This window comes from Varanus komodoensis, unplaced genomic scaffold (assembly GCF_004798865.1).
Source record: "Varanus komodoensis strain SLA01 unplaced genomic scaffold, ASM479886v1 scaffold16, whole genome shotgun sequence".
Classification (NCBI taxonomy): Eukaryota; Metazoa; Chordata; class Lepidosauria; order Squamata; family Varanidae; genus Varanus; species Varanus komodoensis.
In genome coordinates, this window is record NW_025335468.1 from 10,660,042 (window position 1) to 10,687,993 (window position 27,952).

General features: G+C 46.8%; 1 protein-coding gene across 2 annotated transcripts; it reads right to left on the reverse strand.

The window, feature by feature from the left end:
- Positions 1-800: 800 nt before the first annotated feature.
- Positions 801-17,687, reverse strand: LOC123021276 (L-lactate dehydrogenase A chain). 2 transcript variants are annotated; one of them, XM_044425915.1, is made up of 8 exons: positions 17,567-17,687; positions 11,977-12,111; positions 9,953-10,070; positions 6,519-6,692; positions 4,366-4,539; positions 2,805-2,922; positions 2,150-2,273; positions 801-1,598 (listed from the first exon to the last, which is right to left on the reverse strand). In XM_044425915.1, the coding sequence occupies exons 2-8, from the start codon at positions 12,100-12,102 to the stop codon at positions 1,434-1,436; spliced, it is 999 nt and encodes a 332-aa protein (XP_044281850.1). In that variant the 5' UTR covers positions 12,103-12,111; positions 17,567-17,687; the 3' UTR covers positions 801-1,433. The 2 variants fall into 2 exon arrangements, with proteins under 2 accessions (XP_044281850.1, XP_044281851.1); XM_044425916.1 differs by having other exon boundaries at positions 11,977-12,114; positions 17,567-17,678.
- Between the last annotated feature and the right edge of the window lie 10,265 nt (positions 17,688-27,952).

The following is a 27,952-nucleotide window of genomic DNA, read 5'->3' on the forward strand; positions in this document are numbered from 1 at the left end:
CCCCACCCAGCTCCAAAATTAAGTAAATGATGAGACACTGTCCTTAGAAGATTTAATATCAACATAAATTTGCTGTTGCAAGCTGTGGTAGTCATCTTTGCTTTAGGTGGTTTTTTAAAAGAAATTAAAATGAGGCGAACTAATGGAGGATGGGGCTACCCAAAGGCTGTGTTGCTGGGGCATTGTAGTGGGACTTATCCTCCTTGCAGGCTTCCTGATGGCACAGCTTGACCACTGAAGAGAGCAGGATGTTGGACTCCAGAGACCTTTGGTTTGCTGCAGCAGGGCTGTCCCCAGATTAGGACAGCTCTTGTGGCCATGAAGCCTGCATTTTCAGCCCAGTCTCAAAATAGAGATTATAGACTGAACTCCCTGCTCAGTGCTGCAAGTTTCAGATTACACTGAGGATTCCAGCATGAAGCAGCAATGGCTGATCATTATGTCTGAAAGCAAAGGCTGCACAAATATGACAAGTGTTGCTTTTTATGAAATGTCACAGCTGTTTTAGGGTAGAAAGAAACAGATTGTTATACTGTCTACCTCTTGGAAGGGATTTTTGAAAGCATTGAGAGAAAAGGGCCCAGTACCAACCACGATTATATGGTATCTTGCAGATAAAGTGAAGTGGACAAGTGAATTGATACCTATATCCTTTCCAGTAAAGTTTAGACATAAATTTCCACTGTGAGCAGCAGTACTCTCCCCTTCTGCAGGGGATTAAAACTGGTTTTCAGTCTAATAACACTACTCAATGAGTTGTATCACACTGTGTAACACTATGCCAGACATAAAGACAGAAGTAGCAGTTCATTCTTTATTTTGTTGGTTGGGCTGGTACTACAGTTCGACAATTGCATCAGTTGTTGTTTACAAAGGTTTTTAACTTTACACTTAGGACTACTATTCCAGCAAAGCACAGGAGGTTCTCTTGAACAGTATGCACAAGACTTGAAAAGCAGCAGTGTCAGGAAAGATACATTAGAGCTGCTCATTTGTGGGGACTAAGTCATCTCTTAAACATTGGTCAGTGTATTTGTCAATCCTCCTTGATCACAAAACTTTCTTTGTATCTTTCCTGCAGTTTTTGGAAGACTAATTGAGTTATCTTTTCAAGTGGCATATTTACCTGAGGAAAAGAAAGAGGATTTCATTTGGCAGTGCTAGGTTGGAACGTGCTGGATCTACTTAATACCAGTTAACAAGACTAGGGTACAATCCAGTTCTGACCACAGATCAAAGACATGATAGACAGATTACATGCCCCGCTTGTTTCCTACTGAATAAGAAACAGCATTTTGTGTGTAGTTTTAGTTTTGCATGTCTTTCTAGTTGATAGACATCATAACAGAGTTGACCTATTTGAAAAGTGCAATAAAACAATGGACTAAGACCCATTAAACACTAGGAAGCAGTGAAGTGATAGGAGAGCAAACTTAAAATTGAAGCTCCTTCTGGATTCCCCAGAGAGTGTCTGCACTTTTCCTCAATTTTTCTTCCTCTTCACTCTTCAGAGTCATCTTTACCACATCTGTAATGCCCGAGTAGCCGAGGACACAAGGAACACTTAGGAAGACATCATCTTTCACTCCATGCATGCCCTGACAAAAGAGAATATTTTTTGAGTGAGTGAAACAGCATGTCTATTTATGTGCAGAAACATATTCTCATTAATAGGGAGATAAAAGCCACCCCCTTTGGAAATGGAAAGCATCTTTGGTATGCAAAGCATCTGGGTGGAACAGGTTTGCCAAATACTGCCTTCCAGTCAACAAAAACAGCGTATGCCTATTACAGGCAAACATCATGATTTCTCCAACTGTCTTCCTTGAAATGGTCCAAATTGCCACTGCTTCTGCCATTACTTTGGCTATTCAACCAACAAAATTAATCTCAGAACTTTTGTTATTAAGAACATGTTTTAAAAATAATTTAGACTGCCTTATAGTCTGGGTTTGTATCTTTGAAGACGTGTATCAACAATGTTAATGTGCTGGAAAAATTTGTTCCAACGTAAGAATTAGTAAAGGAGAGAGACGTTAATGCTAAAGATTTCTTTTAAAGCCCAACTACCTATGTTTTATTGAAAAATCAGTGAGGCTGGAGCAACTATAAGCAACCTTGGGCATTGTAACTCATAAGGCTGCATTACCTTCACCATTGTAGAAATTGGATGCACTCTCCTTAAATTCTTCATGATGGTTTCAGCTAGATCAGCCACAGAGAGACCAATTGCCCAGGATGTGTATCCCTTCAGCTTAATAACCTCATAAGCACTGCAGAGGAAGATATTAAAAAGTGAGATCGGTCAGCAAAAGCCCTGGTAATATTTCTGGTCAAGTTTTAAGGAAGTCATTATCTTTAAGCAACAACATTAACTGCCTGTCCTGTGCTTCAGTTGAGCTGCAATGGTGTTTCAGTTTTTTTAAAAATGAAACAAGTTAATTGTTTTCCGGCTGTAGAGATGCTACTGTGTAAAGGAAAGTAAATAGAGTTGCACTAGCAGAAAACCATTGCTTGTATAACAGTCAATAACTTCTAATGCAACAGGTTTCCCAGGTGAGCAGGAAAAGTGATATTCAAATGTTGGTTTCTGCTAGTTCAGCCTAAGTAATGCTAATGGCTAGACACCATGAACCTGCTCTACATTTCGGCAAAACATCAGTCATTTTGCTGACAGAAACAGTTCTGTGTCCCAGCACAACCTCAGAATATGCCCCAGAGGGCTAGGGAAGTCAGTCTGATACTGGATTTTGTGTTTTAGTCCTGGTTCTTTCAAACACTGAAATAGGTTTTTAAAAAGTTACCTGTCTACCACATCTTTGTGGACCTGTTTCCAATTCTCCTTGTCTGCATCAGTTCCTATTTCAGGATGTAAAGCTTTCAGGGACACACCAGCAACGTTCACACCACTCCAGACAGGTACTGAAAAACATTAACAACATTTTCAGTACAATTTATCATATCCCTCAGACTACAGCCTCAAAGAGCCAGTGTGGTGCAGTGGTTAAGAGCATGTGACTGGGACTCAGATGACCTGGGTTCCATTCCCCGCTCCACCATGGAGCCAACTGGGTGACTTCGGGCCAGTCACACTCTCAGCCCAACCTACCTCACAGAGTTGTTGTTGTGGGGATAAGATGGAGGAGATGTAAGCTGCCTTGAGCCCTTTGTAGGAAAAGGGCAGGATATAAATCCAAAAATAAATATAAATAAATAAAGCATTCTCAGATTTTACCTCTACAATTTATAACATTTCACTGGGTCTATTCTAAGTAGGTGTAATATTTGGTATAACACAACCTCACTGAGAGATGTTTCTAGTGAGAATGGCTTGGGGAAAGAATGGCTTGTTATCTGCGCCATGATACATCCTGGTATATTAAATGCTTTGATAAGTAAGAGCCTAAAAAAAAATCAAGAAATTTGGACTTGATTTAGCTTTTATTTATTTGGTCCTCTACCATTTAAAAAATGCCGGCAAGGAAGTGTCAGGTGTCTTCTGGAGCACATTCACATCACTGCATCTTGTGTTACAGACAGTTTACTAGCTGATCTGTGCAAGACCTGACTTAGCCCTTTAACTTCTAAATACAAGATGTTAAAGGCGCATGTTTGATGCCTTATCAGCTAATGCAGTGGGATAAAATTCCAACAAACAAATGTCTTTAAAGAACTCCAGCATTCCTCAAGGGTCTCTCAAATGAAAAGATTTATTCCTGCTGAAAGTGAAGGGTAGAATTCAGTCTGGTAGGCTTTGGCCTACTTGGATTACAAAGATGACCTTTTCAGAACAGAACCATCCCAAGTCAAATATAGATCATCTAGTGTTACCTTCTTGCAGCAAGGAAGGGTAAAACTTTATACTGAGAGGAGCAGGGAATTTTTTTGCATGGACTGTCAAGTGCACACAGACCAAGTTCAACAGATGGGTTTGTTCCTATGAGATGGCCAGTCTTCTCTTACTTTGCTATCACCAGTTCTCCATTTCTTTTAGCTGGCCAGTGTAAATCCTGTACTTGTATTTTCCGAATCCCTTCCCCACCACCTAAGAATATAGAATAGGCTAGGAATTAATGTGTTATTTGGTAGCAAATAGATTATGCATCAAAGGTTTCCAGAGTCTTGGCAAAGGCCAAATGATAATTTGGCCTACTGCAGCCTTCTATAACCTTGTGCCCAGCAGATGTGTTAAGTTACAACATCCACTGGTCATGCTGGCTGGAGACTGTGGGAGTCCAGCTTGTTCAGCAAACGGGAGGGCGCTGCTACATTAATTACGCATTGAAGAGCCATGGATGCTTAACTAATATGTTCACCAGCTGATGGAAAATGGGCTTCATATAAGGAGGAAAGACCCATGCTTACCGCTGGAGTCTCCATGCTCTCCAACAATCCAGCCATGGCAGCTGAGAGGGTGGATACCCAACCTATCAGCCATAAGGTGGCGGAAACGCGCAGAGTCCAGGTTGCAGCCACTTCCGATAACCCGGTGCTTAGGAAATCCACTGATCTTCCATGCCACATACGTCAGAATATCCACTGACAATAGGAAAGACTACTTGGTTAGAAATGACTGTCATATTAAGGACGCAGAAAGGATGTTTACACAGAACAGTGACAAATGATGGGTTAACTCTAGACCATTTTACCCCTAAACAGCTTAGATTGTCTGTGTTAGGCATCAACAGTCTATGAACAGGGCATTGAAAGAGTTTACAGTAACCAGAAGGCTTCTGTGCTCCACGCATCCCTACAAATCATGAGTGCCCCATAAGCAAGGTCATCCATTGTGACATCTGGCTTCCTACTGGGAATCAACCATTTGTGTCCATATGGGCAAAGAATCACAACATCTTGAAGCCAAGCATGGCTGCCTATAATTCTGTTTCCAGTTCTGCACAAGTGGGGTGAGGAGTTTGGGTTGGCTAATTTTGTGGCCAATGTTCAGAGGCTTTTGATTCTATTTTTGATGAATGCAGCTTGCCCTTTCTTTGGAACCAGGCAAATGGATTAATTGTAACTATGCCTTACTTGAATCAAGCCAACTTCACAAAGTGGGTTAAAAGATATTGTTTCAACAGATCATAGTTTAACTACGGTTTGTCAGGCTCAGACAAAGCAAAGATTAATAAAAATGAAACAAAAGCTTCATATTCAAGGAATTAACTTCTGGTAGCCCATGTGCTTACAGGCAAAAGGGCACCCTCAACACTTATCTTGTGCATCCACACCTGTAGCAAGAGCCGAGTACCACAGATGATGCCATCACAGACCAAGTGGGGCTCTCCAGCTGCTGCCATTTTTTTCAATTAATGATCCTGGGGTGCACATGGGGCTCAAGGATATCCTAAGAAAAGAAGGCTAGCCCTGCCATGAAGCACGGTGAAGCTTCTCCTTGAGAACTGCTAATGACGACTTCTTCCTGACCATAGTTAAGCACTTGAGAGCCAACGTATCCTCCCTCCTCCTCCTCTTCTGTGGTGACACTCCATTTCTGGACTGCTCTATCACCAGAGATTCTTCAGGTGCCTGTTTTATTGAGCTTTCGATGCCTAGCCTTTCTTTTTTGGCACACACAGACCATCTATATTAATTGCACTGCTTTAAATATATTAATTTATGTCTTATTTTTGTTTATATATACTGTGGTTTTATACTGCCTTCTATTTTAATTGTATCATAGCTGCCCAGAGAGCATTATGATAATAGGTGGCTTTCAAACAAATCCAATAAATAAATTTACCTACTGCTCAAGAAATGTCAGCACTGACCGTAACTATGATTTAACACCAATCAGGGTTCTTACCAGCCTCTAGACCAGACTTTTGTAACCTGGTACTTAGTTTAAAAATATTCAGTGAGGACTGAACATGTTCACTGGAGACAGGAAGCTGAAAGATTGCTTGAAGGACACCCACCTCACCCAATAAACCAAGAAAAATGGAACAGCCCAGCTGAAATACTGAGCAAGGAGCTCTCCACACTACAACATTTTGTTACGGGTCCCACTTGTGTAATTATTAAGCAATGAATTCAGATCCAAGCCAACCTTTTATCATTTTCTGCATTTCTCCTAAGTATTATTGTGTTGAGAGTGAAGAACGGTCTCCCAAGAGGGAAGACAGGGGAACACACATAGCTATTCTCAAGGATGGTCTTTAGCATCTCTGGCAGGCTCTGGTGCCTGTGTCAGCCCTATCAGAGCTTGCAAATGTGGGTAGAAATTAATTCAGTGATTCGTAGGAAACTATGAATGTTCATGATCAATAGGAACAAAGGACTGGATCCTCCAAATCTGGTCAAACATTGAATAGACCCATGGAAATAATGTAATAGAAGTCCCATTCATTTCAAAAGGCATGCTTGAAATAAGGCTAAACTCGGATCCAAACCAAAGGTTTCATAGTTAAGGGGCAACCTGGAATTTCTTTAGAAATTTCCTGGTTTCTTTCATTAGAAAATGGAGGAACAGGAGGACAAATGACATTCCAAAAACAGTCAGAACAGGCTAGACCAACCTGGATTGGAAACAACCAGCAGCTTGCAGTCAGGGCTGTGCTTGACAACATTGGGAATGATGAATTTGAAGATGTTCACATTGCGCTGAACCAAATTAAGGCGAGATTCACCTTCCTGCTGGCGAGCTCCAGCGGTGATGATAACCAGCTTAGAGTTTGCAGTTACAGCATAGTCTGCCAAAAAGAGAAAAGACAGTCAGTCAAACCACATTCAGCAATGCACAAACAGAATGCGCACAACATCATGAGAAATGAGGAAGGCAGAAATCACAAGCGTGAAAACTTGGTTACCATTGTGCCAAGGGGCGGGCAAACAGGTGTGAACTGTGTAGAGACAATGTGCCTCCTAGAAAATACTGAGTAATGTTGATTTCACACTCTTCCAGAAACTGACCATATGCTTCCAAGCGCTGATTGCTATCATCAAGAGAAAGGGTGAAGAACACGCATCATGTCAGATGTTGGTGTACTCCAGCTCCCATCAGCCCCTGTCAGCATAGCTAATGTTGGGAGGTGCTAGAAATAACAGTCCAGTAACATTAGAAGGGCTACATCTTTGCCATCCTTCATCAGTAGGGACTGGGAATTGGTTTCAAAAACACTGTCTAAATGTTGCCATGGTTCCATATGCAAATACTGGAGTAGCTACTACAACTGCAGACATACACATACTCCAAACCATACTTCTTGTGCATGTTTACAAAATTAGGTGTTACTATCAGAAAAACTTCCTCTGGAATTTTTCTTTTAACAGCATAAACAGAAACAAAACAAACCCAGATGGCTTTGTGCAAAGGCCAGGGTTCTTCTAGAGCTACAGTTTTCAATGGTCTTCCTAGGGAAAAAGAATGGAAGCACTGACCAAGGCGGTCAAAACTGGGCTCTTTGTTTCAATGGACATCTCATTAAGAAGGGAGAAAGTCATTAAATGCTCTTTTCATGTACTATCACAGCTGAACTGTTCACAAAGGCAGGACTGTGGTCAGGGAAGGAGAACTCCATCAACTGTGACAGCAATTATAGCAGAAGAAACAAAAATTTACATAGCAGCACAACTGTCCTTCAGTTGCATCTTCTTTTTAATTTGTGGGGATTTCATTCTTTGCAGACGACTTTTATTTTCAGGTCATCCCAGGGCCAGAAAAGCTGTTGCCATACGTGGCTGATGCCCCTTTCTTCATTTCCAACATTGGTAGAACAGTTTTTCTTGCCCACCCTTTTTAGAAAAGTTCCTTTCACATACTCTTAAAGTAATCTAGAAGTACTTTTTAAAGGAAAAGGAACTATTAACACATTTTCCCTGTCACTTGTCCCACGGGTGCCCTAAAGATCAGTTGAGGATGCTTTCCTACCCATTACCAGTCAAACACCACACTAGAAAACTTTCTTACAATACCTTAGCTGCACTGCCAACACTTTCGCATTTGAGACTTGGACAATGAGCCAGGGAAAGAGAAAGACTAAGTGAGCATGTCCGTTCAGCCAACAGAACATAACAACAATGACTAAATCCAGTGAAATACCTATTGCTACACTGCTGTAAATACAGAGCACAATCGTGGGGAAGTTTAGAAAGAAAGGTCTCCACCTCCTCGCATACCCCAGCCAGTTGTGCTTAACCAGATGTAAAAGCAAACCCACTGAAATCAATTTGAACCCTACTGATTTCAGTGGGCCTGCTCAAATTATGACTGCACAAGCAGGTTCAGACACAACAAAGCACAGTAGCTTTTAGCTGTGATATTCCGACATGGTATATTTGGCTTTTAGAAACCACAATAAGAAACAACATTCCTGCTATGCAGCATGGGATTAACGTTCAGGTGAGGTGGCTGATGCGATACATGCCAATGTTGTAAGCCGCCCCGAGGCTTCGGCGAATGGGGCGGCATAAAAATGTTTTAATAAATAAATAAATAAACAGTGAGGACAACTAAGGGAGGAGGGTGGAAACCATGCCAGCACAAAACCCACTTAGGCCCACCCACGCAAAAACCTGTGTAGCAGGGAAACCATGCAGGCTTGCTTCTTGTGCCATGAGACACTCCGGCTGGGTTCACAATCCCATTTACCAATTTTGCTAGAGTTGTACAATGGGTTTACTAGCCATGAATCTGATTTTCACTATTACAGCCAATCAACCTGTTTCTGCTTTTTAAAACAGGGCAACTTATAGCACATAAACAGTAACTGTTTGTTGTAAACTGCCTGGAGAGCTTCAGCTACAGGCAGTATAGAAATGAAATTTATTAATAATATAGTAGTAACTGCATCACCAACTCCCTAATGTTTTCAGGATAGATCTGATGCTCAGCAGCTTGTTAAGCTTTCAGTTCATCACTAACACACTGAAGCTCAAAGGACACACAAGGCCAAGCACCACCATGTTCAGTAATGGCTAAGCAAGAATGGAATAATCTCAGCTTCCACAGACAGAGGCCATTCCGTGAAATCTGAATGTTACCCTATTACTAGAATTATAGTGTCTGAAATAAATGATCATCTGTACAGCATAGAGCAAGGACAGTGGGTGTAGATCTTTGGTTAATTTGCAGCAGATCAGGGTTTCAGACACCCAACTGAAAACAGAAGCCACGACCTGGCCCTAAATTATGATGCCAAAATAGAGGTGTGCAGAAAAGGACTGTGAGCTCCATTCAGTTCTGCTTCTCAAAGAGAATTCCTGGTTTCAAAATTCTTCAACTTGAAGTGCAAGTCATTTGCACCAGGCACTGCTTGGTAGATCTCCTCAAGTAGATTTCCCAAGGCTACAATCTGAGACTCCTGACATAAAGCGAGAGTACTTCCCGCTTGGATTACTGTAACGCGCTCTATGTGGGGCTGCCCTTGAAGACGATCTGGATACTTCAGATGATGCAAAACAGAGCTGCCATGATACTGTCGGGGACTGGTTGTTATTCTCACATAACTCCAGTCCTCTATCAGCTCCATTGGCTTCCCATCCAAGTTTGGGCTCAGTTCAAGGTGGTGGTTATTACCTATAAAGCCCTAAATGACCAGGATACCTAAAGGAACACTTTTTCCCCCTATATGTCCTTCCGCCCCCTAAGATCGGCATCAGAGGCCCTCCTCCGGGAACCCTCTTTGAAAGAGGTCAGGAGACAAGAGCACTCGGAGAAGAGCTTTCTCTGTGGTGGCGCCCTGACTATGGAATGAGCTCCCTAGAGAGGTCAGCCTGGCAACGTCATTATATGCTTTTCAGCGCCAGGTCAAGACCTTTTATTTGATCAATATTTTAACATCAACCAATTTTAATTGTATATGATTTATTTAATTTATTTCAAATATGTCAGTTTTATGCTCAGTTCGTGGAATAGCTAATTTATTTTATTTAGGATTTAGAATAATGCCGTAAGCCATCCAGAGGCAACAGTGATGGATGGCCTATAAATTTCCTAAATAAACAAACAAACCTTTGCCGGAGACGATCTTTGGTGTCCGAAGAAAAAGGCTGCCATGCTGAAGGTCCAGCATCTCTCCCTTCAGCTTGTCCTCCACAACATCAACCAGGGCAAGTTCATCCGCCAATTCCTAGAACAGACCAAGAGTAAACAGAAAGCATCAAGCCACTGACTTTGACCGACCTGACTCCAGCATAGGCCTGCACACGCTGGCATCTTCCTAACCAAAGACTGGCCGTCACCCTTGTACCGTGACCTACTTAGAACCAAATGTTTATTTATGTATTTGTGATTTCATTTCATGTTCTGAACCATCCTGTAGCCAAAGCCCACGGGGCTCTTGGCAAGCCTACAGCCCCAGGAAGGCAGCAAAGCTAGGATCACAGAGCCACTGATAAGCTGGCGAGTATGGCCGACAGATTGTATTTGGCATGAGTCGGAGTGGAGCTACAAAAGTGCTTCACCCCCTGGAGTGACCTCACAGTAATGCAGGAGCCTCTAGCTGTGCCCTTCATACCTGATCTAGGCATACATAGTTGCCCATGAACGAAACTGCGGCTGCATACTAAACTTTGTAGGTTAGATCTGATGCTGTATGTCTATATAACTGCACGTTCCAACTGCGATCCCTCCTTGCTCTCCTCCCCTTTGCAGGCCCTGCAAACCTGCTGCACAGCACGCCCTTGGCTCTTCAGAGTAGACTTGCAGGCACTTGGGACCCCAGTGGGAAGGGGAAATCTACTCAGCCAGCAGTACTGGTGGACAGCCGAGCAGCAGATCCAACCCTCAGATGTTCACTCCAGAAGCAAGCATTCCTCTTTGTAATTATACTCTGATCACAGTTGCCCTTCCTAAAATCTAGTTAAGATCACAGTATTTTTGCATTGGTTAAATACGAGGATCAGGATGAGGTACCGTGGCCAGGGAGGGGCTGCAGCTCAGTGGCAGAGCACACATTTCGCATGCAGGTCCCCAGTTCAACCCCTCGTTTCTGCACGTGGGGCTTAGAAAGGGTCCTGCCTGGAACAATGTAGACCCAGTGCCAGTCAGTGTCTGGGTTCATATGACATGCTAAGCCATGAGGGAGTGGCTTCCCATGTTACGAGAAACCCCCCTGCTTCCCTTGGGGTGGTTCATAAGTCACCCTTGGCTGGCTTATAAACCCTTCCAAGTAGCCATAGCTTGACTGAGGGTTTAGGAAGCCCTGTGACTGAGCACACTGCCTGAACCTAGACTACACACTATGCCCTGATCGTGCCCAGAAGTATGAGAGCCCCTTGGCCAGAGCAGCAAAGAAGAGCTGCAGCCCAGCCCAAGGGATCCTGCTTGCCCTGGGCTGCCTCCTCCTTGAGGCCTGCATGAAGCCGGAGGCGGAAGCAGCTGGAAGAGGCTCATTCCGCTCAAGAGGAAGCAGCACAGGGGCCCCTTCCCTCTCCCCCAGGGGGTACAGCTGCCAGTGCCAGGCACGTGTGTGGCCTAAACAGGCAGGGCCTGGCACCACAGCTGGGCAGCGAGCAAGGATGGGCTGTCTTCCTGCTTCCCTCTGTGCTCCAGTGTGATGTCCTCTCAGATACCTGCTGGGGCAAAAAGGGACAGTGGTTCCTGCAGACACTCACTCTGCTGAACTGTCACAGGCAGGCACAGCTAGCTGGGCCCCCCGGCAACTGTGAGCCCCGGGCTTAAAGCGTCACGTGAACCTGCCCAGTTTCAGCAATGCTGGACTGGATGGACCAAGAGTCCATCTCTGTATAAGGCAGTTCTTACACTATGTGCCTGTGACGGCAATACTGACACCAAAATATGGGCAGCTCCAGATGGGCCTTGGTGCATTTGGGGGGAAAAAAACTTATGCCAGAGAAAGTACCAAGCTAGGAACAGTTGCTATGCACCATCTTGAAGACCATTATAGGGTACATTAATGTGGACACAAACCCATGTGTTGGAGGCAGAGTTGCAATCTATTTCGAAAGGGACTGCAACAGACATGAGGCATGGCAAGTTGGACTTGCAGAACGCATGGTGCAAAACCCACATACCTTCATCAAAATGCTTATGGCACAAGCCATGCCAACTGCACCAACTCCAACCACAGTGATCTTGTTGTGGGGGTGATGGTGTTCATCTTTGTGAACATTTTCAATCAGCTTTCCCTTAAGAGACATCTTGTAGTGCTGCTGAGAAAGGGAAAGATATCAGAAAAAGCCCCACATTTAATTTCCATCACTTCATGTATTTCTGACTACGGTATGTTAGAACAGACCATTTCTAGCTTGCATCCCATCACCCAGATATCACATATATGACCCACCACACACAATGTGCAATTTCTCAAAATCTGTATTTAGCTTGATTTTATAACATGTGGATTTTAGCAGATTCCTTTATGTTTTTGCAAGGACTGTGCTTCTAACAATTAAGAGGCACGTGAGAAAGGGCTGGGTAGGTAGAAGGTAAGTTGCCAGGTACTTTGCACTCCAGCTGCCTAATGAATTCGGTAGGAAACTAGTCTGGATTTTCTTACTGCTGAATGTTTAAAATTGCTTGTGTATATAGTGTTAGTGTAGACATTTTTATATAGTATTTTAAAGTTTTATTCTTTCTAAAGTCCCCAGAGAGCTTTCACTAAAGGGCAGTATAGAAATATAATAAATAAAAGCGAAAATATTCATTTTTCTCATCAAATTCAGTAGAATTTACATTCTGCAAATTTACTCTGGATCCAACTGCTACCTCCATACCTTCTGTATAGCCTGTAGTGACTGCTGCTGCCTTATCTTGGAAGCTAAGCAGCATTCAGCCTGGTTGATATCTGGATGGGTGACTTAATAATTTAAACCATCCAGAGAGCTTTGGCTTTGGGCTGTACAGAAATTTAATGAATAACAACATCTTCATATTATCTTATTAAACCAGGTCTGAAACACGGAAGGGGTTACAGATGGAAAACAGGTTTCCAGAAGGAGCAAAATGACATGTACAATCAATACCGTACCATATCTGACCAGTGGATCTGGCAAGAACAATATCAAGCAATGAAGCCTCTTATCAGTTTGATTAGTATGTATTCAGGCATAAAGTTCAAGTTGCAGCTGAGAAACTAAGAGGCACAGGTTTCTCCTCACAGGAGTGGCAAAAGCAATTCTTGCTCTGACACTGTGCATGTGTGCATCACAGAAGTCCAAGAGTTATAAAGCCAACCCTGCTCCAGGGTACAACCTGATACCATCTTGCTTGATATATGAACTCTATGCAACAGCAGCCCTGGATACTTATTAAGCCAGTGAGACCTTCCAGAGTCTTTGCATTCTATAAATGGAAGTCAATGGAGGGGCTTTTTAAAAATTAGGATATATCATAAAAAAAAAGGTCTACTAAATTTGAAGGCAAACAAGGGAGTATGAAGTATAAAAGCCAGCAATGAGAGACAAGATGCAGACTTAAGAGCAGGAACCGACCTCATTAATCATCTGCTTTTCAGGCAGATGATGCACATACTTATGGCAGTATTTGCTCCATGATTAAACACATTTTAGGAAAAAATCAGTGTACACATAGTGCCAGCTGCTGAAGCTGGCCATAGTGGCAGCAGCCAAAGGAACAAGAATTGGACTGAAAACTAGCTGGGTGAAAGAGGAAAATCTCCAGGATGCCAAAGGCACACCCAGGGTGGATGCAGGATGTCATTCTGAGTCAGAAGCTGGGGCTAGCCAGAAGCCAGGTGGTTAGCAGTGGCAGGGAACATAACAGTTTGGAAATCCAGTCTCAGGGGGAGTTGAGGTGCATGCCTGCCACTCCAAGGTCACAAGGGGCTCACGTGGAAGAGGACAGGATCGCAGATCAGTGGGCACCTTCCAACATTTAGGAAGTATTACTAGAATCCAGTGGGCTTTCAGGGATCAGAATGCTAGTTTGTCCAGACTGAAAGCCAGTGACAAAGAGATGCCATTCAAACCAAAACTGGAGGAAGCAAGCCCTGGGGGCAGAAGATCACCACCCCCAAACCTATGAAAGGAGGCGCATATGGCACAAGGAATCACGGAAGGTAGTGATGGGGGGTGGCAGGATGTGGTGGGGGGCAGAGCTTGAGGTAGGCGTCAAGGATACAGATGCTGGACCACTGAGAGCTGCTGGGGCGATGCATCCCATCTCCTTCAAGACGGTGTTCAAATGGTGGAAAGCCAGTGTGCTGCAGTGCTGGGCTGGGACTCAGGATCTCCAGGGTCTAGTTTCCACTCAGTCACAGAACTCACTGGATGACTTTGGGCCGGTGACTAACTCATGGACTGCTCAATTTCACAGGGATTCTCCGAAGGTTATACAGTGGAGAAGCAATACAAGCTGCCTTAAGGGTCCTTGCCAAAGGGGAGCGGGCATGATAGAAACCTTTTTACTCATACAACGGCCCAGCATGCCAAGATTGCAATCTCGCATCGAGACTGTCCATATGTCCAGCATTTCCCTACAGGGAGCAGTCCCTCAGCTGCAGCTTTGGAGAAGGAGGAGGTCCCCAGTCTCAGTGCAGCTGCAAATGTCTGCAGTCTTTCAGAAAGACAAAAAGGCGGAAGGTAGAAATCGCAGCAGTGTAGTGAACTGGGTATGGATACAGAGTACGCCACTGAGTATATTTTTCCTCAGATGCTGCTGTGAACTGGTACAAACAGAAACTTGGTGTCTTAATTGTGGCCAGGAGGGGGATGCCCCCTACTTTTTTTTACAAAATGTTTTTTTAAAGTACAGTTTTATCTTTTAAAAGCCTGAAAACTGGATCAACTGACCCTCAACCTCTTGGCTGGCTATGGGCCTAGACTAGACTTCTGTCATTGGATGCAGTTGCTGATTTGCTGGTTGAAGAATTTATGCATACAGTATTGACCCTACCACCCAATTGTGATTAGGATTTTGGAAGCGTCTGTGGCAGTGCATGAACTTTACAAAAATCTAATGAGTAAAACTTGTACTGAAGTGTGGCCACTTCGAATCCGACAGAACCCAGTTCCTCCTTGCTCCTTTTAGGACACACGTTCACCCAGGTGTAGTCAGCTACGTATTTTTAACAGAATGGCATAAATTAGAGAAGGAAGGACAGGGAACTACTTAGGAACATTTCCATATATCCCATGTTTTCAGAAAATCCTTCCTAATATGGAATTTGACTATTTAATTAAACATGACTCATGTTCTGTGTGCTAAAGGCTGCTTTTTATAAGCCCTACCAGCAGGAGTCTGCATTCGCAGCCAGTTCAAAGCTGGGCATGACTCAACATTAACCCCAAAAGTGCTTTATTACATGGAAAATCCATCACTGGATTAGCTATTGCACAGGATCAGGCAGCTTTGCCCTTTTGGAGATGCTGCATTTGCCACTCTGCTGCGAGTTGGAATACATCTGTTTGAGGAACTGTGCCTTGCAGAGGAAACCCCGTTTGCAAACCCATAACCAATAAAGGCGAGGCTGCAAAGAAGATGCCCCACTCTTACGTTGTGCAAGCCAGAATCTGTGGCAAGAGAGCTGTATTTCAGCAAAAGTTAAATTAATGCAAATGAGCCTGGGAAGCCCCACTGTAGCCTTCACCTGCATGAAGATTGCTGCAGATGGTGAAGTGGACTTGTGGAACTTGTCCTCAGATGTGTGGTGTAATAATCCAACTAGGAAAACTAGTTCAATTCATCCCTCAGGCATAAAACTCACTTTGTTGGGCTGGTCCCTCTCCCTTATTCAAGCCCGATTAGCTCTTCTTGCAAGCATCGGGGGGGGAGCCCTGGACTCTGCCCTGAGGGATTTACAACATGAGTGGGGAGTGATTTCAGCCCAAGGACACAGGAGCAGGCTGCCGGAGAAGGTGGGGGCATGTGAAACCGAGCCGGCTGTCCTCCCACCCTTTGCCTTCCCCGACAGGGCAAAGGCAACGGAGCAGCTTAGCTGCCCGCCTCGGGGCTCAAGGAGCACTCCTCGAGGCTGGCTCTACGGCAAGCTGTTCTCCCACACTCCCTTCCTGGGGCGGGCGCAGCTTCAGGGAGGGACCGGAGCCTCCAGTCTGCAGCTGGCAAGATGGCTTTAAAAAGCAACCCCCCCACGCAAAAAAAGGGGGGGGAGGAGGAAAAAGGGGCCAGTGTTACAGCTATGCAGTCTGCATTTGGTTGTGGCCTTAAGTAGCAGTGGGAGGAGGCTGCAGACCTTCCGTTAGGGTCTGCCAGGTAGCGCAATCTTTCTTCTGGTGCCCTCAACATCCCCCACTGCTGCAGGAAATTGCAGTCCAGCAGATCTGGAGGACGCTTTGGTTGAGGAAACTCTGAGGTTAAGAGTTCAACTTGCAACTAGGTTTTCACAAGCAGCCTTCAGGAAGAAGGCAGCAATTCTGCTTCCCCAGAAGAAGGGAAAGTGACGCCCAGAAACAGAGTAGCAACACTTTCTTAAAACTTCAGGGCTGCGCTTCAGAGGCGGCGGCGGCGGCGGCGGCATGCACAGTCGCATCAGGCTGCCATCGAGACCAATTCACTTTTCACTAAAGCACACGCGCACCTGAGCCCGCCTCCCCGCTCTGCACACCTCCCTCTTTCCGCCTTATTCCCTCAAGCTAAATGCAAAAGGGCTTTCCGGAAAGGGAAGATGGGAGGAGGCTGACGCCCGCTTTCTCAGCAGGAGGACCTTCCATGGCCGGGGCGTGCAAGCCAGCCGCTGACGCCTCCAAGGCCGGGCATGGCGTTGCTCCTGCTCTGGAAACGGAAGGAGCGGGCGAGTCGGAAGAGCGGCGATTCCGAAGTAGCCGGAGACTGCACCCTCCCCGCCACCGCTTTGGCTTTTCCTTCTCTTCCCAGCAACACGCTGGCCGAGCCCCGGCCGTTCCCGAAAGCCGCGTTTCCCGTCTCTTGTGCCCGGGGCGGACCAAAGCAAGCCCGCATCGCCTCTTGCCTCCCCATCCCGCCAGGCCACGAGCCCCGCTCTGAATCTCGGCACGTGTACGTCAGCGCACACCGAGGGTTCACAGGCTGCAGCAACACGCAGTCCGCTTGCCCTCCCTCCCAGCCTGTAGTTCATTCAACGTCCCAGGTTTCACGTCTACAGTGGGCGCTGGCTCTCCGCGCAAATGGAGCATCACTTTACTAAACCCTCGCTTCCCTCCATCTCGCACGTTACATAACCCACCCCTCTCGGGTCAAGGCAAATAGCAGCTCAGCCTCTCTTCAGCGCAAAACAATAGCACTGTAGCAGGCGCGGAGCAGCGGAGGCGGTTTGTGGTGATCGACTCCGAATCTAGCAATAGCCTGCCTCATCCTTCCCCAACCTGGTGCCCTGCAACTCCCATCCTCCCCAGGACACATGCTGCAGTCCAGCGTATCTGGAAAGCACCAGGTTGGGGAAGGCGCGTCTGCAGGATCCTGTCCCGTCATCTTTCACTGGCGCGCATGCACGCGCGCCGCACACAAAAGTTTATTATACCCCGTGGCAGCCTGAGTTGATTCGTTGCTTACAATTACTACTCAGAGTAAGATCAATACTGGATGCAAAGCACGGCGTTCCAGCTCGGAGCATCCCGTCGCAGCGGGAGCGCTTCTCCGAGGGCCGCCTCCAGCCGGCGCAGGCAAGGCGGGCAGCTCTGTGCGCCTCCCACCGCGCCCCCGGCTTACCTGGGTCGTCCTAGCAAAGCGCCCCACCAGCGAGCCGTCGCCCAATTGCCGCTGCAGTACCGCGAGGAGGTGGAGGGCGGCGGGCGCTTAAATGGAGGTCCCGCGAGTGACGTCAGGGGGCGGCTGCGGCGCGGGCCAGACGTGCCGGGGCGCACGTCTGGAGGAGGCCTGTCCGTGCTTGGGTGTGGGCTGGGCCGGGCCGGGAGCACGCGGGCGCGGAACGGCTGCTGCGTGCTCGCGTCGGCCCGCTGGCGGGCGGAGGCGGGAGAGCCCGGGAGGAGAGGCGAGAGGGCCGCGGGGAGCCTGGGCTTCGGGCGCGGGAAGGGGTGTGCTTCGGGCTGAGGAAGCACGGTGCAAAGGCATCGCGGCCTGGTAACACTGACCAGGGCCAAAGCGGGCATGACTGTACCTCGCCTCCCGCAGCTCCGTCTCCCCACACGCCCGCCATGCCGTTCTGGAGCTTAGCTTAGAGGTAAGGGTGCTTTGGAAGAAGCGGACTGGGTTACCTGCACCTACTCTGGAGGGAAAAAAATCGGGGAAGGGGAATTACTTACAAAAAATTAAGCGCGTTTAAAAAAAACCTGTTCCATGATGACATGCTTATTCTAAAGATTAAGCAGTGAATTGATGCTGCAAATAATAGTAGCGGATGCAAGTGCTTCTTTCCTTCTCTTGGGGCCTCAACTGGCTGGATGAGGCCCCTGGTGCTTCCTGGGGCAGAGTCTACGCTGCAGCCCCTTGTTTCGGAGGCACCCCAGTGCTGCTGCTACACTTTCCACATGGAGTTGCTGCTTTGTGGGCAGACCTTCATGCATGCAGGAGAATATGTGCTCTTGTTCTCATACAATCAAGTACTGCCTGCCAGTGAATAGTATGTAATTGGAGAAGTGGGAGCGCTTAAGTCCCATGAGGTAATTCATTTGTGTCTGTAGCACAAGCACCAAGTCGTAAGCCACCGTGAAGTGCTGCGCTGGCTGGAAAAGAGGCAGTTCATGTTGCTCTTCTAGTTAAAAAACAAAAAAACAACCCACTGGCAAACTCAGGTTTCCAAAGAAAGATTGTGCGATTATTCATACTTGCACAACTCTGTGGATGCATGTTGAAAAGTAGCCACTCTACCTCACATTATAATGGTTAATCGAGCACCCTGGTCATGGGAGGAGAAATGGAGGGCAACCCACAGATTTCCTGCAGGTCAGTCCCTAACTCCTTGAAGTCAAAGTGCAAAGTGAGGGGGAAAACAAGTTCTCCAACATTCAGGTCACTCTCACTGATAAGAGTTCTAAGGCCACTAGACTGGAATATACCTAACTCACTAGCACGCAGAAACAGCAATCACTGGAGGGGACATCATAGGAGTGGTGTAGAAGTACCAGAAGGCTAAGGGAGAAAGTGCTTTAGGACGGTGGGCTGGGCAGTGTGCCAGTGGGTGGGCTAAGCAGATGTTACTGCACCATGATAAAAGCAAGTATGGATTGGCCCCAGGCAGAACATGTAAGCAACCACCTCTTCCTTTCATTGTGTGTTGCAACACAGAAAGCTGATCGTGGAAGGGGTAGGCTCCATCTGAGTTCACCCTGAGTTGCCCGGCGAGGAGGATTCAACCCAGCAAGCCAAATTCTCCTCCCTCCTGCCTACCGTCCTCAGAGAGATCCCTGGCTGGTCTCATCTTTCTCTTGAGGGCTGGGCTCCTGCAACCTCTGTTGGCCCACTTGCCCTCTCTGAAAGATGACCCTGCTGGTGTGCCCACTGCGTGGCTCAGTGGGAAAGGGTGGGTTGGCTCAGTCGAACCACACAGATGGAGGAAGGGGCAAAAGAGGCAGTGGGTGATCCTGGGAGAAGCGGCCCCCAATTCGCTGTACTCACTACCAGTGACACAAGATGCCCCCACCCAGGCAGGAGGACGTTTTCCTGTTAACAACTGTTAACTCTGCTGCCTTGCCAGGCCTCAGCGGACAGTGCTCCTGCCAGCAAGGGGGAGCGGTCTGCCATCGCTCCCGTTCTGCCACCTGAGGTGGAGTGTCGTTTGGCTTCACGGGAGAACCAGCCAGCCATCTGGCTCGCCTGCAGTTGCTCTCCGAGCAGCGTGGACCTGCAGGTGCCAAATGGCTCCACCAAGAATGATTGCAGCAAGTCCATGAGCAGAGGACTCGCCGTCTGCTCTACATCACCCAGAGAGACTGCTGGCGAGTAGACAGTGGCAGCTCTGGTGCTTCCTGCTCGTGCCCACACCTGCCACGTGGGGGAACTCAGCAGAGGAACTGCTGCAGGGAGGCTTTGTAAGGGCCCTTCTCCACCTTCCCAGCTTCTGCTGCAAGGCAGGGAAAGAAAAGAGGGGTCACGATTTGCTGTCTGATCACCTCTCCTCAGCAGCACAAGCTGCTCATTGGCCGCTTGTCCTCAAGTATAAAAATGGCAACACCAAGCCCACTTTTTGGTTCTAAAAAAATCCTTAACATAACTGCAGGAGATTTTACTCCTGTGAACACTTACTTACAGTATATCATAGAAGTGAGTACACCCCTCACATTTTGTAAATATTTTATCTTTTCATGTGAAAACCCTGAAGAAATGACACTTTGCTACAATGTAAAGTAGTGAGTATACAGCTTGTATAACAGTAAATTTTCTGTGCCCTCAAAATAACTCAACACACAGCCATTAATGTCTAAACCGCTGGCAACAAAAATGAGTACACCCCTAAGTGAAACTGTCCAAATTGGGGATTATTAGCCATTTCCCCTCCCCGGTGTCATGTGACTCGTTAGTGTTACAAGGTCTCAGGTATGAATGGGGAGCAGGTGTGTTAAATTTGGTGTTATGGCTCTCACTCTCATACTGGTCACTGGTAGTTCAACATGGCACCTCATGGCAAAGAACTCTCTGAGGATCTAAAAAAAAGAATTGTTGCTCTACATAAAGATGGCCTAGGCTATAAGAAGATCGCCAAGACCCTGAAACTGAGCTGCAACACGGTGGCCAAGACCATACAGCAGTTTAACAGGACAGGTTCCACTCAGAACAGGCCTCGCCATGGTTGACCGAAGAAGTTGAGTGCACGTGTTCAGCGTCATATCCAGAGGCTGGCTTTGGGAAATAGACGTATGAGTGCTGCCAGCATTGCTGCAGAGGTTGAAGGGGTGGTGGGTCACCCTGTCAGTGCTCAGACCATACGCCGCACACTGCATCATATTGGTCTGCAGGGCTGTCGTCCCAGAAGGAAGCCTCTTCTAAAGATGATGCACAAGAAAGCCCGCAAACAGTTTGCTGAAGACAAGCAGACTAAGGACATGGATTAGTGGAACCATGTCCTGTGGTCTAATGAGACCAAGATAAACTTACTTGGTTCAGATGGTGTCGAGCATGTGTGGTGACAACCAGGTGAGGAGTACAAAGACAAGGGTGTCTTGCCTACAGTCAAGCATGGTGGTGGGAGTGTCATGGTCTGGGGCTGCATGAGTGCTGCCGGCACTGGGGAGCTACAGTTCATTGAGGGAACCATGAATGCCAACATGTACTGTGACATACTGAAGCAGAGCATGATCCCCCCCCCCTTCGGAGACTGGACCGCAGGGCAGTATTCCAACATGATAATGACCCCAAACACACCTCCAAGACGACCACTGCCTTGCTAAAGAAGCTGAGGGTAAAGGTGATGGACTGGCCAAGCATGTCTCCAGACCTAAACCCTATCGAGCATCTGTGGGGCATCCTGAAACAGAAGGTGGAGGAGTGCAAGGTCTCTAACATCCACCAGCTCCGTGATGCCGTCATGGAGGAGTGGAAGAGGACTCCAGTGGTAACCTGTGAAGCTCTGGTGAACTCCATGCCCAAGAGGGTTAAGGCAGTGCTGGAAAATAATGGTGGCCACACAAAATATTGACACTTTGGGCCTAATTTGGACAGTTTCACTTAGGCGTGTACTCACTTTTGTTGCCAGTGGTTTAGACATTAATGGCTGTGTGTGGAGTTATTCTGAGGGGACAGCAAATTTACACTGTTCTACAAGCTGTATACTCACTACATTGTAGCAAAGTGTCATTTCTTCAGGGTTGTCACATGAAAAGATAAAATATTTACTAAATGTGAGGGGTGTACTCACTTCTGTGATATACTGTATGTGTAATCTCTACTGAATACTAAGACTTAGATCTGAATAGGTTGCAACTTCAGGTCAAGGTAAATATATGTACTTTCTTATTCCAATTTTATGTAGCATGAAGTTAATTTTAGAAAACCTAAATGTGTGTGCATGTTTTCAATCTTATAATTAGTTTATCTTACATATATTTTTTTAAAAAATGGATTGTGGGGAAAAACTGATGTTATTAAATCAACAGGCATTAGTAAAACATATGTTACATATATTGTCTTCCAGAATTGATAAGTGAACGATTATGTATCCTCAAGAAGTAAGCTGTTGAATGAATAAACTGAAAGCTGTTGATGTTGCGATGCAAGTGGTGCTACGTCCAGGTGGAAATGTTTGCTACTTGGTGCTCCCCACAGCATGTTTGCTTGGAAGTTACCAATGCGTGCACTTTTGCTGATGCTGTTGTATTTTACTACAACTGATTCAATGTTTGTACTCCAAACTTTTTTCCTGAAACTGATTTTTTTAAAAAATGTAAAAGTAAGGTCTTTCCAGAGTAAGGTGATGCGTGGATGGATTACTGCCAATCCCTGAGTTACAAAAGCCCAAGTTACGAACAACCTGTACCTACAGATTCACTGCCAAAAAGCCTATTACTTTAAAGAAATTACTGCAGAAAAATGTCATCACCATAGAGAGGAAGTGAAAGGGGAGCGAAGGAGACCTCCAAAGCATGCCTTTCTGCAAGACCCATCCAGAGAGGGAATCCTCTTTGGCATTTCCTTGCTGCAAAGAGGAGGCACTGATGAGCTTGGGTGGGGAGCAGGGCAGAGATATTCATGGCTTTTCCACTTTCATGGGAGTCCTGCACCCCTAACCCCCCATGAATGTGGAGGGTCAAATCTACGTGATCCGACTTACATACACATTCGACTTAAAGACAAATTTCCATTTTCTCAGGAATGGAACTTGTTTGTAACCCGGGGACTGCCTGTAATTGATTGGACCAGTATCTTGCCTTTCACCAGAGTTCAGTGTTCAATCTACAATAAGCAAAGGGATCACTGGGGTAGCCTCTTTTACCTGGTTTAGCAGTGATAAATGATGCCCCTCCCATTTATTTATTTAGTTATTTGAAACATTTTTATGCCGCCCCCATCGCAATGAAGCCTCGGGGCGGCTCACAGCAGGATACAAAATACATAAATACATACATTTCCTTTATTTGCATCTGGTTGAAGCATTCCCTTTAATAAAGTTAAATGCTGAGTGCCAGTCAGCTCTGCCACATTATCTGCTTAACCTTTGAGCCTGGGCAGTCCTGAGCCTGAAGTCAACAGACCTTTTTAGAGCAGGGTGGGCGACCTGGAGCTCTTACATGTGGCCTTTGGCATAATTTCAGAAGCCCTTCAGATCTTTGGCAGGCGAGTGAAAGGGAAATCAGGAGAGAGTGAAAGTGGTGGCAGAGAGAAAGAAAAGCTCTGTGTGTGTGTGTGTGAGAGAGACAGACAGACAGACAGACAGACAGGTTGCAATGGGTGACCCACCTTTGGTCTTGCTGGCATCTGCCTTGCCCACCATAAACATGCAACCCCTGTCAGGGTCCCTGTGGGGGAAAGGGGGTCACCGGGAAGGGGTCCCCGAACCCTTTGATACACGTTCTGTGCCATGTGCAAAGCAAAAGCTCTCACAGGGAGCGCCTCCTCCCAGACAGAGTGAGGTGGCTGCCTCAGGCAGACTGGTGTTGTGAAACGGGGCAGATCCTTCGTTTTTAAAGTTCATTATATCACTTTGGTTGGATTTCCCCCAACGTGTGCCACAGTAGCTTGGCCTCCTTAACATTCCTCTTGGCCAAGGTGGGCAGGCAGCAACAGGCCTGATTCCTGTGCAGTGGGGAAGGTGTGGGATGACTCCTGACATGGCTGTGTCCCACTGGCCCTCTGTGCAAAGGCCTTAAAGAGCCCCACGCCTCCCAGGCGAAGGCCCCCACTTCCGGGTGTCACACCAGCTGTGCCCAGGCCTGCAGGCCTCCCCCCTCTAGCTGTATGTGTGGAAAGGACAGATAAGAACAGAAGAACAATGTTGGAGCCTTTGTCCAAGGGATTTGTGTTGCTTGGTTTACATTAAAGAAGCAGGAGAGAGGTTGGACTGTAACTGGGGATGCTGGAGAAATCTGCAGTGGATTCTGCACCAAACCAGCCCTTTATGGAATCTGTGGACTTACCAGTGAGGTGTTCACTTTTAGGTGTGAATTGTGCTAAATCCTGTGCACATGTCAGCATTACTGCGTCTGGTGGACATGGACGAACCTAGCATGCATGGATTTGCAGTAGGGCTAATATGCATTAATGCAAATGTGTGCTGGTGACGGAATCAAAACCTGGTGAGAAGGAAGTCCCAGTTCCTTCAGTGAGCAGTGGAGAAAAGGTGCCTGACGACCTGCAAACCGGGCAAACCCTGCGACATCCCTGACTGCAGCACATCTTTTCATAGCTTTGCCAGGTGTAAACTGGATGTGGGAAGGAGCTGCAGCAGCACTGTGCACGTGGGCTCCGTCTTCGTTGATCATGGATTCAGCAGAAGTTCCGAAATGGGCCTTCATGTGCAGAGAGTTCTCCTTTGTGGCTTCTTCAGGGTTCCTGACTGCATGAAGAAACGGTGTGCAAGCCTTCTCCTGAACGCACGCAGCAAGGAGGGAGGGCCCTCCAGGATGGCCTTGCTCCCTGCCAAGCTGTTTTTCAGTGTGCAGAGAAGGTAGTCTCCCTCCATCCATACTCACAGGTATGGCTCCAGAGGAGGGTGTGCTGGGGCTTCAGGGAAGAGGCGATGAAAGAGGCAGAAAGTCCCTTTCTGCAAGCAGTTTCCTTCTGCTGAAGCGATACAGAGACCGCACATTCCCTTCTGCTTCTTGAGTAAACCAGACCTAATTCCCCTGCAGGAGTGGAGTCCTTGGTGGCACCTGGCCTGCATGCTGCCCAGCCTGTCAGACTGTCCGGTCCGAGTCTTGGCATCCTGCCTCTGTAGTCCTGACCTGCCCTGTTCACATATGTGTAGACAGGCCTGTGGGAATGTGGAGACTGAAGGTGGGCGAGGGAGCGTATCCCCTCTGGGTACCTTTTCCTGCATATTCTCCTATTCTCTGGGCACCCGGTTTCCCTACTTTGCTGGCAAAACTTATTTCTCCTTCTCAGCAAAGGTTGCTCAAGGACATTTCTTCTGGCTTAGAAACACTGTAAGAGATATTGGGCATATAGGAGGCTTCCAAAAATAGAGTTTCGGAAGGTCAAGAAAGGCCCTTCTCCTGACCACGAATGCAAAGCTCTGCAGTTTTAGCTTACACTTGCCGTGCATGGAGGGTCCTTTGTGGTGACCGATCCTGCCAGAGCCACACCAGTGCCTTGCCATCCCCATGCATATTGATTCGAAGGTGCCATTGAGCTCAGCGACAGGACTGGCCTCAGGCGTTTTGCTGCTTGAGGCAAAGGACAGTGTGGGACCCTTTCCCCATCCTGTCGCTTCCTGCAATACTTGTGCTATTGCAATATGTGTGATAGTATCACCCACCACCCCTGAAGTCGCACATGAGTTTGGGGCTCCAGGACAGGCTGTGTGGCAAGTACAGCTCTCCTCCAGCAGAGGGGAGCAGCTGGGGTCTTCAGGATAAAGTCAGTGCTGTCCCCTAGGATCTGCTGCCTGAGGCCATTGCTTCACTCTGCCTAATGGTAGGGCTGGACCTGCTCGGTCGGATTTGCTGCTGGATTACTGTAATGTACTGAGCTTTCAATATAAACATTGGCATTTTTAAGAAAGGGGATTAATTTTCTATCTGTGCTGCCAGGCTTACCTGAATGTTTTGCCCTTAGAACAGTCCAGTGAACCCAGGGATGTCTTAACGCATGGGCCTGATGGGCACTTGCCCGTGGGCCCCATACTAATCTGCGTATGTTAACCCTTGGAAAATTGAAAAACTTCCAAAATTAGCAGTAGTTGTAGTTGTCGTAGGGGCCCCAGGACACTGCTTTGCCTGGGGCCCCCACTGCTGTTAAGACGGCCCTGAGTGAACCCACCCACTGCTTTTCTGGCATCTTTGCTAAGATGAGAGAGAAAACGATAAAGGAAGGTTATTTGGCTTGTGGGTGGAATGGCGGTTCAGGGACTTCAGGGCATAGATGAGGCCCAGCATCTCATTTGAAAGTCTGCATGCAGGTTATCCAAGGTTGCAGCCAGCGGAGCCAGAGGGATCAGCTGAGTTCTGCTTGTCTGCTGTCTGGTAGCTCTGCTGAAATATTGATGAGCAACAGAAAGAAGGGAAGATTTGGAGCACATCCCTTTTTTGAATATCACGCATGCACAGCCATGCAGCCATCCTTTTCCACATTTCAAAGGGCAAATTTAGGGCTGAAGCAAGAGCAAAGCAGTTTTGGCTTTCATTTACTTATATTTGCTTTTCAGCATTTCTGGGGAAGCAAACACATCCTTTACTCCACTTGGCTAGCAAGATTATGTGTGCTCTATTTCACAAAAGGAGCACTATGTTGGCAGCAGCTGTGCTGTTATGGCAAAAAATGGGGGAAACTTCAGCCTTTGTAAAAGTAGCACTCACTCTGGACCAAAGAAAGAAAGGGGAAAGCAGCCTTCCCCACTAAAAGAATTAGCTGTATTTAATACAATTGATTCAGAAGGCTGAGAGTGGGGCTTTAAGATGCCCTTACTTCCATCGGCAACTCCAGAGCAGGATTCCTCCCCCCCCCCACTTTTCATACCATTAATTGAGGAAATTAAGCCACTGGCAGCTGTAAAGCAAGTATATTCCATTCCATGGTTGCCTCTGAGCTGATCATTTGGGAAACCGGGGGGGGGGGGGGGGGCTAACCAGATCTACTCTGAGGGTCATCAGCCAATCTGCTCTGGGAAGAAGGCCTAGAGGCAGAACAAGCCCAACATATGTCATGGCATGCCCTCAAGTAGCAGCTTTTCTGATTTGGGGTCTATATAGCACACTTGCAAGAGAGAAAAAAGGGGGAAAGGCCACCATCAGCTTAATCATTAGAGAGCACTATAATAAGTAAATAAGCAAGCATGAGGCCTCAGCCTTGGCAAATGCCCATTTTCTTCTAGCTTCCTCCAGTAAGGGGTTCATTCAGAGTTGAGAGTCCTTGTTGGCCTGATTTCATAACAGCACTCATAAACGTGGCCTGTTTTGGGGCTGTGTGATAAATCTAGTTCGATCGTTGCTGTGGGTGCATGTATTATTTAGCAATGGCTTCGGAGTGCTGTCTGCAAAGTGAACCTCTTCCAGCTCTGCCAGTCAGTTGCGCTTCTTGCTGTTTGCTGAAGTCCCAAGGTCATAACATTGCAGTAAGAATGCAGCAAAATAACATCCAAGAGAGAATCTGAGCCATAAATGCCACATGTAGAATATAGGTTGGACCATGTATTAAAACTAACCTTAATCTCATTTTAACATCAAGTCTGTATCAAGTTATTTCTTGAAAAAATAAAACAACAGTTTAAGATATGAGTCTCTTAATTTTCTCAGGATATAAAACATAAAACCTCATAAAGACAGCCAGTAAGTAACATTTCAGAAAAACTGTCTAAACTGGGGCAGTCCCACATGTGGCCCGTGGGTGGCATGAGGCCCCGGGCCTTCTCGCCGCCTGGAGCACCCCCAGTCCAGACCCCAGCAATGGCATGGGCCTGATGGCAGCAACCTCGCGTGAGGCTGCCGTCCTGTCCAGTTCTCTTCCTGAGGCTCAAGAGGAGAGTGGGTTGGGCCAGCACCCCTTGCCTGCTCCTGCTGACGAGAGATCCCAGGTCCACAGAGTGTTCTCAGAGTGTCCTGAGGTCGTATCCTGGTTTTCTCCCTTGTTCAGGGGTTAATTAAATATATCAATATGAAATATTGTGAACACTTTATGATATGGAAATGTAATTCATTGTGCAGTTTCATGTCAGAGTCCTCATGTGGCCTTTGAGGTATGAGAAGTTGGACCACCCTCATCTGAACCATGAAGTGTCCCTCTCAGATCCTTACCATGTAAGCTGCACAAAAGATATTGAGTTCATTTGCTTGTGATGCTGACCCATTCCAACAATAAGCCATAGTGAGTTCGCTGTTAGAAGAGCAACCCATAATGAGCCCAGCAGATGTTCAGGCTTCCTGTGGGATGTTGGCCATCTCTTCCCCACCTGGGCACTTCCATGGGAGGAGCAGGTCTTTCCTCCAGGCCATTTTTGGCTTGCTGCAGTTCTTTCTCTTTTATTTTTCCCCCCAGTTGATCACAGAAATT

What these genes read in the sequence shown, in the direction of transcription:
- LOC123021276 (XM_044425915.1), bottom strand. Translation starts at nt 12,102, where the DNA reads ATGTCTCTTAAGGGAAAGCTGATTGAAAATGTTCACAAAGATGAACAC. An exon ending in GCTGGTTGTTTCCAATCCAG is followed by an intron (nt 4,540 to 6,518) that starts GTTGGTCTAGCC and finishes TCCTATTGTCAG; the next exon opens with TGGATATTCTGACGTATGTG. An exon ending in CAATTTCTACAATGGTGAAG is followed by an intron (nt 1,599 to 2,149) that starts GTAATGCAGCCT and finishes CTCTTTTGTCAG; the next exon opens with GGCATGCATGGAGTGAAAGA.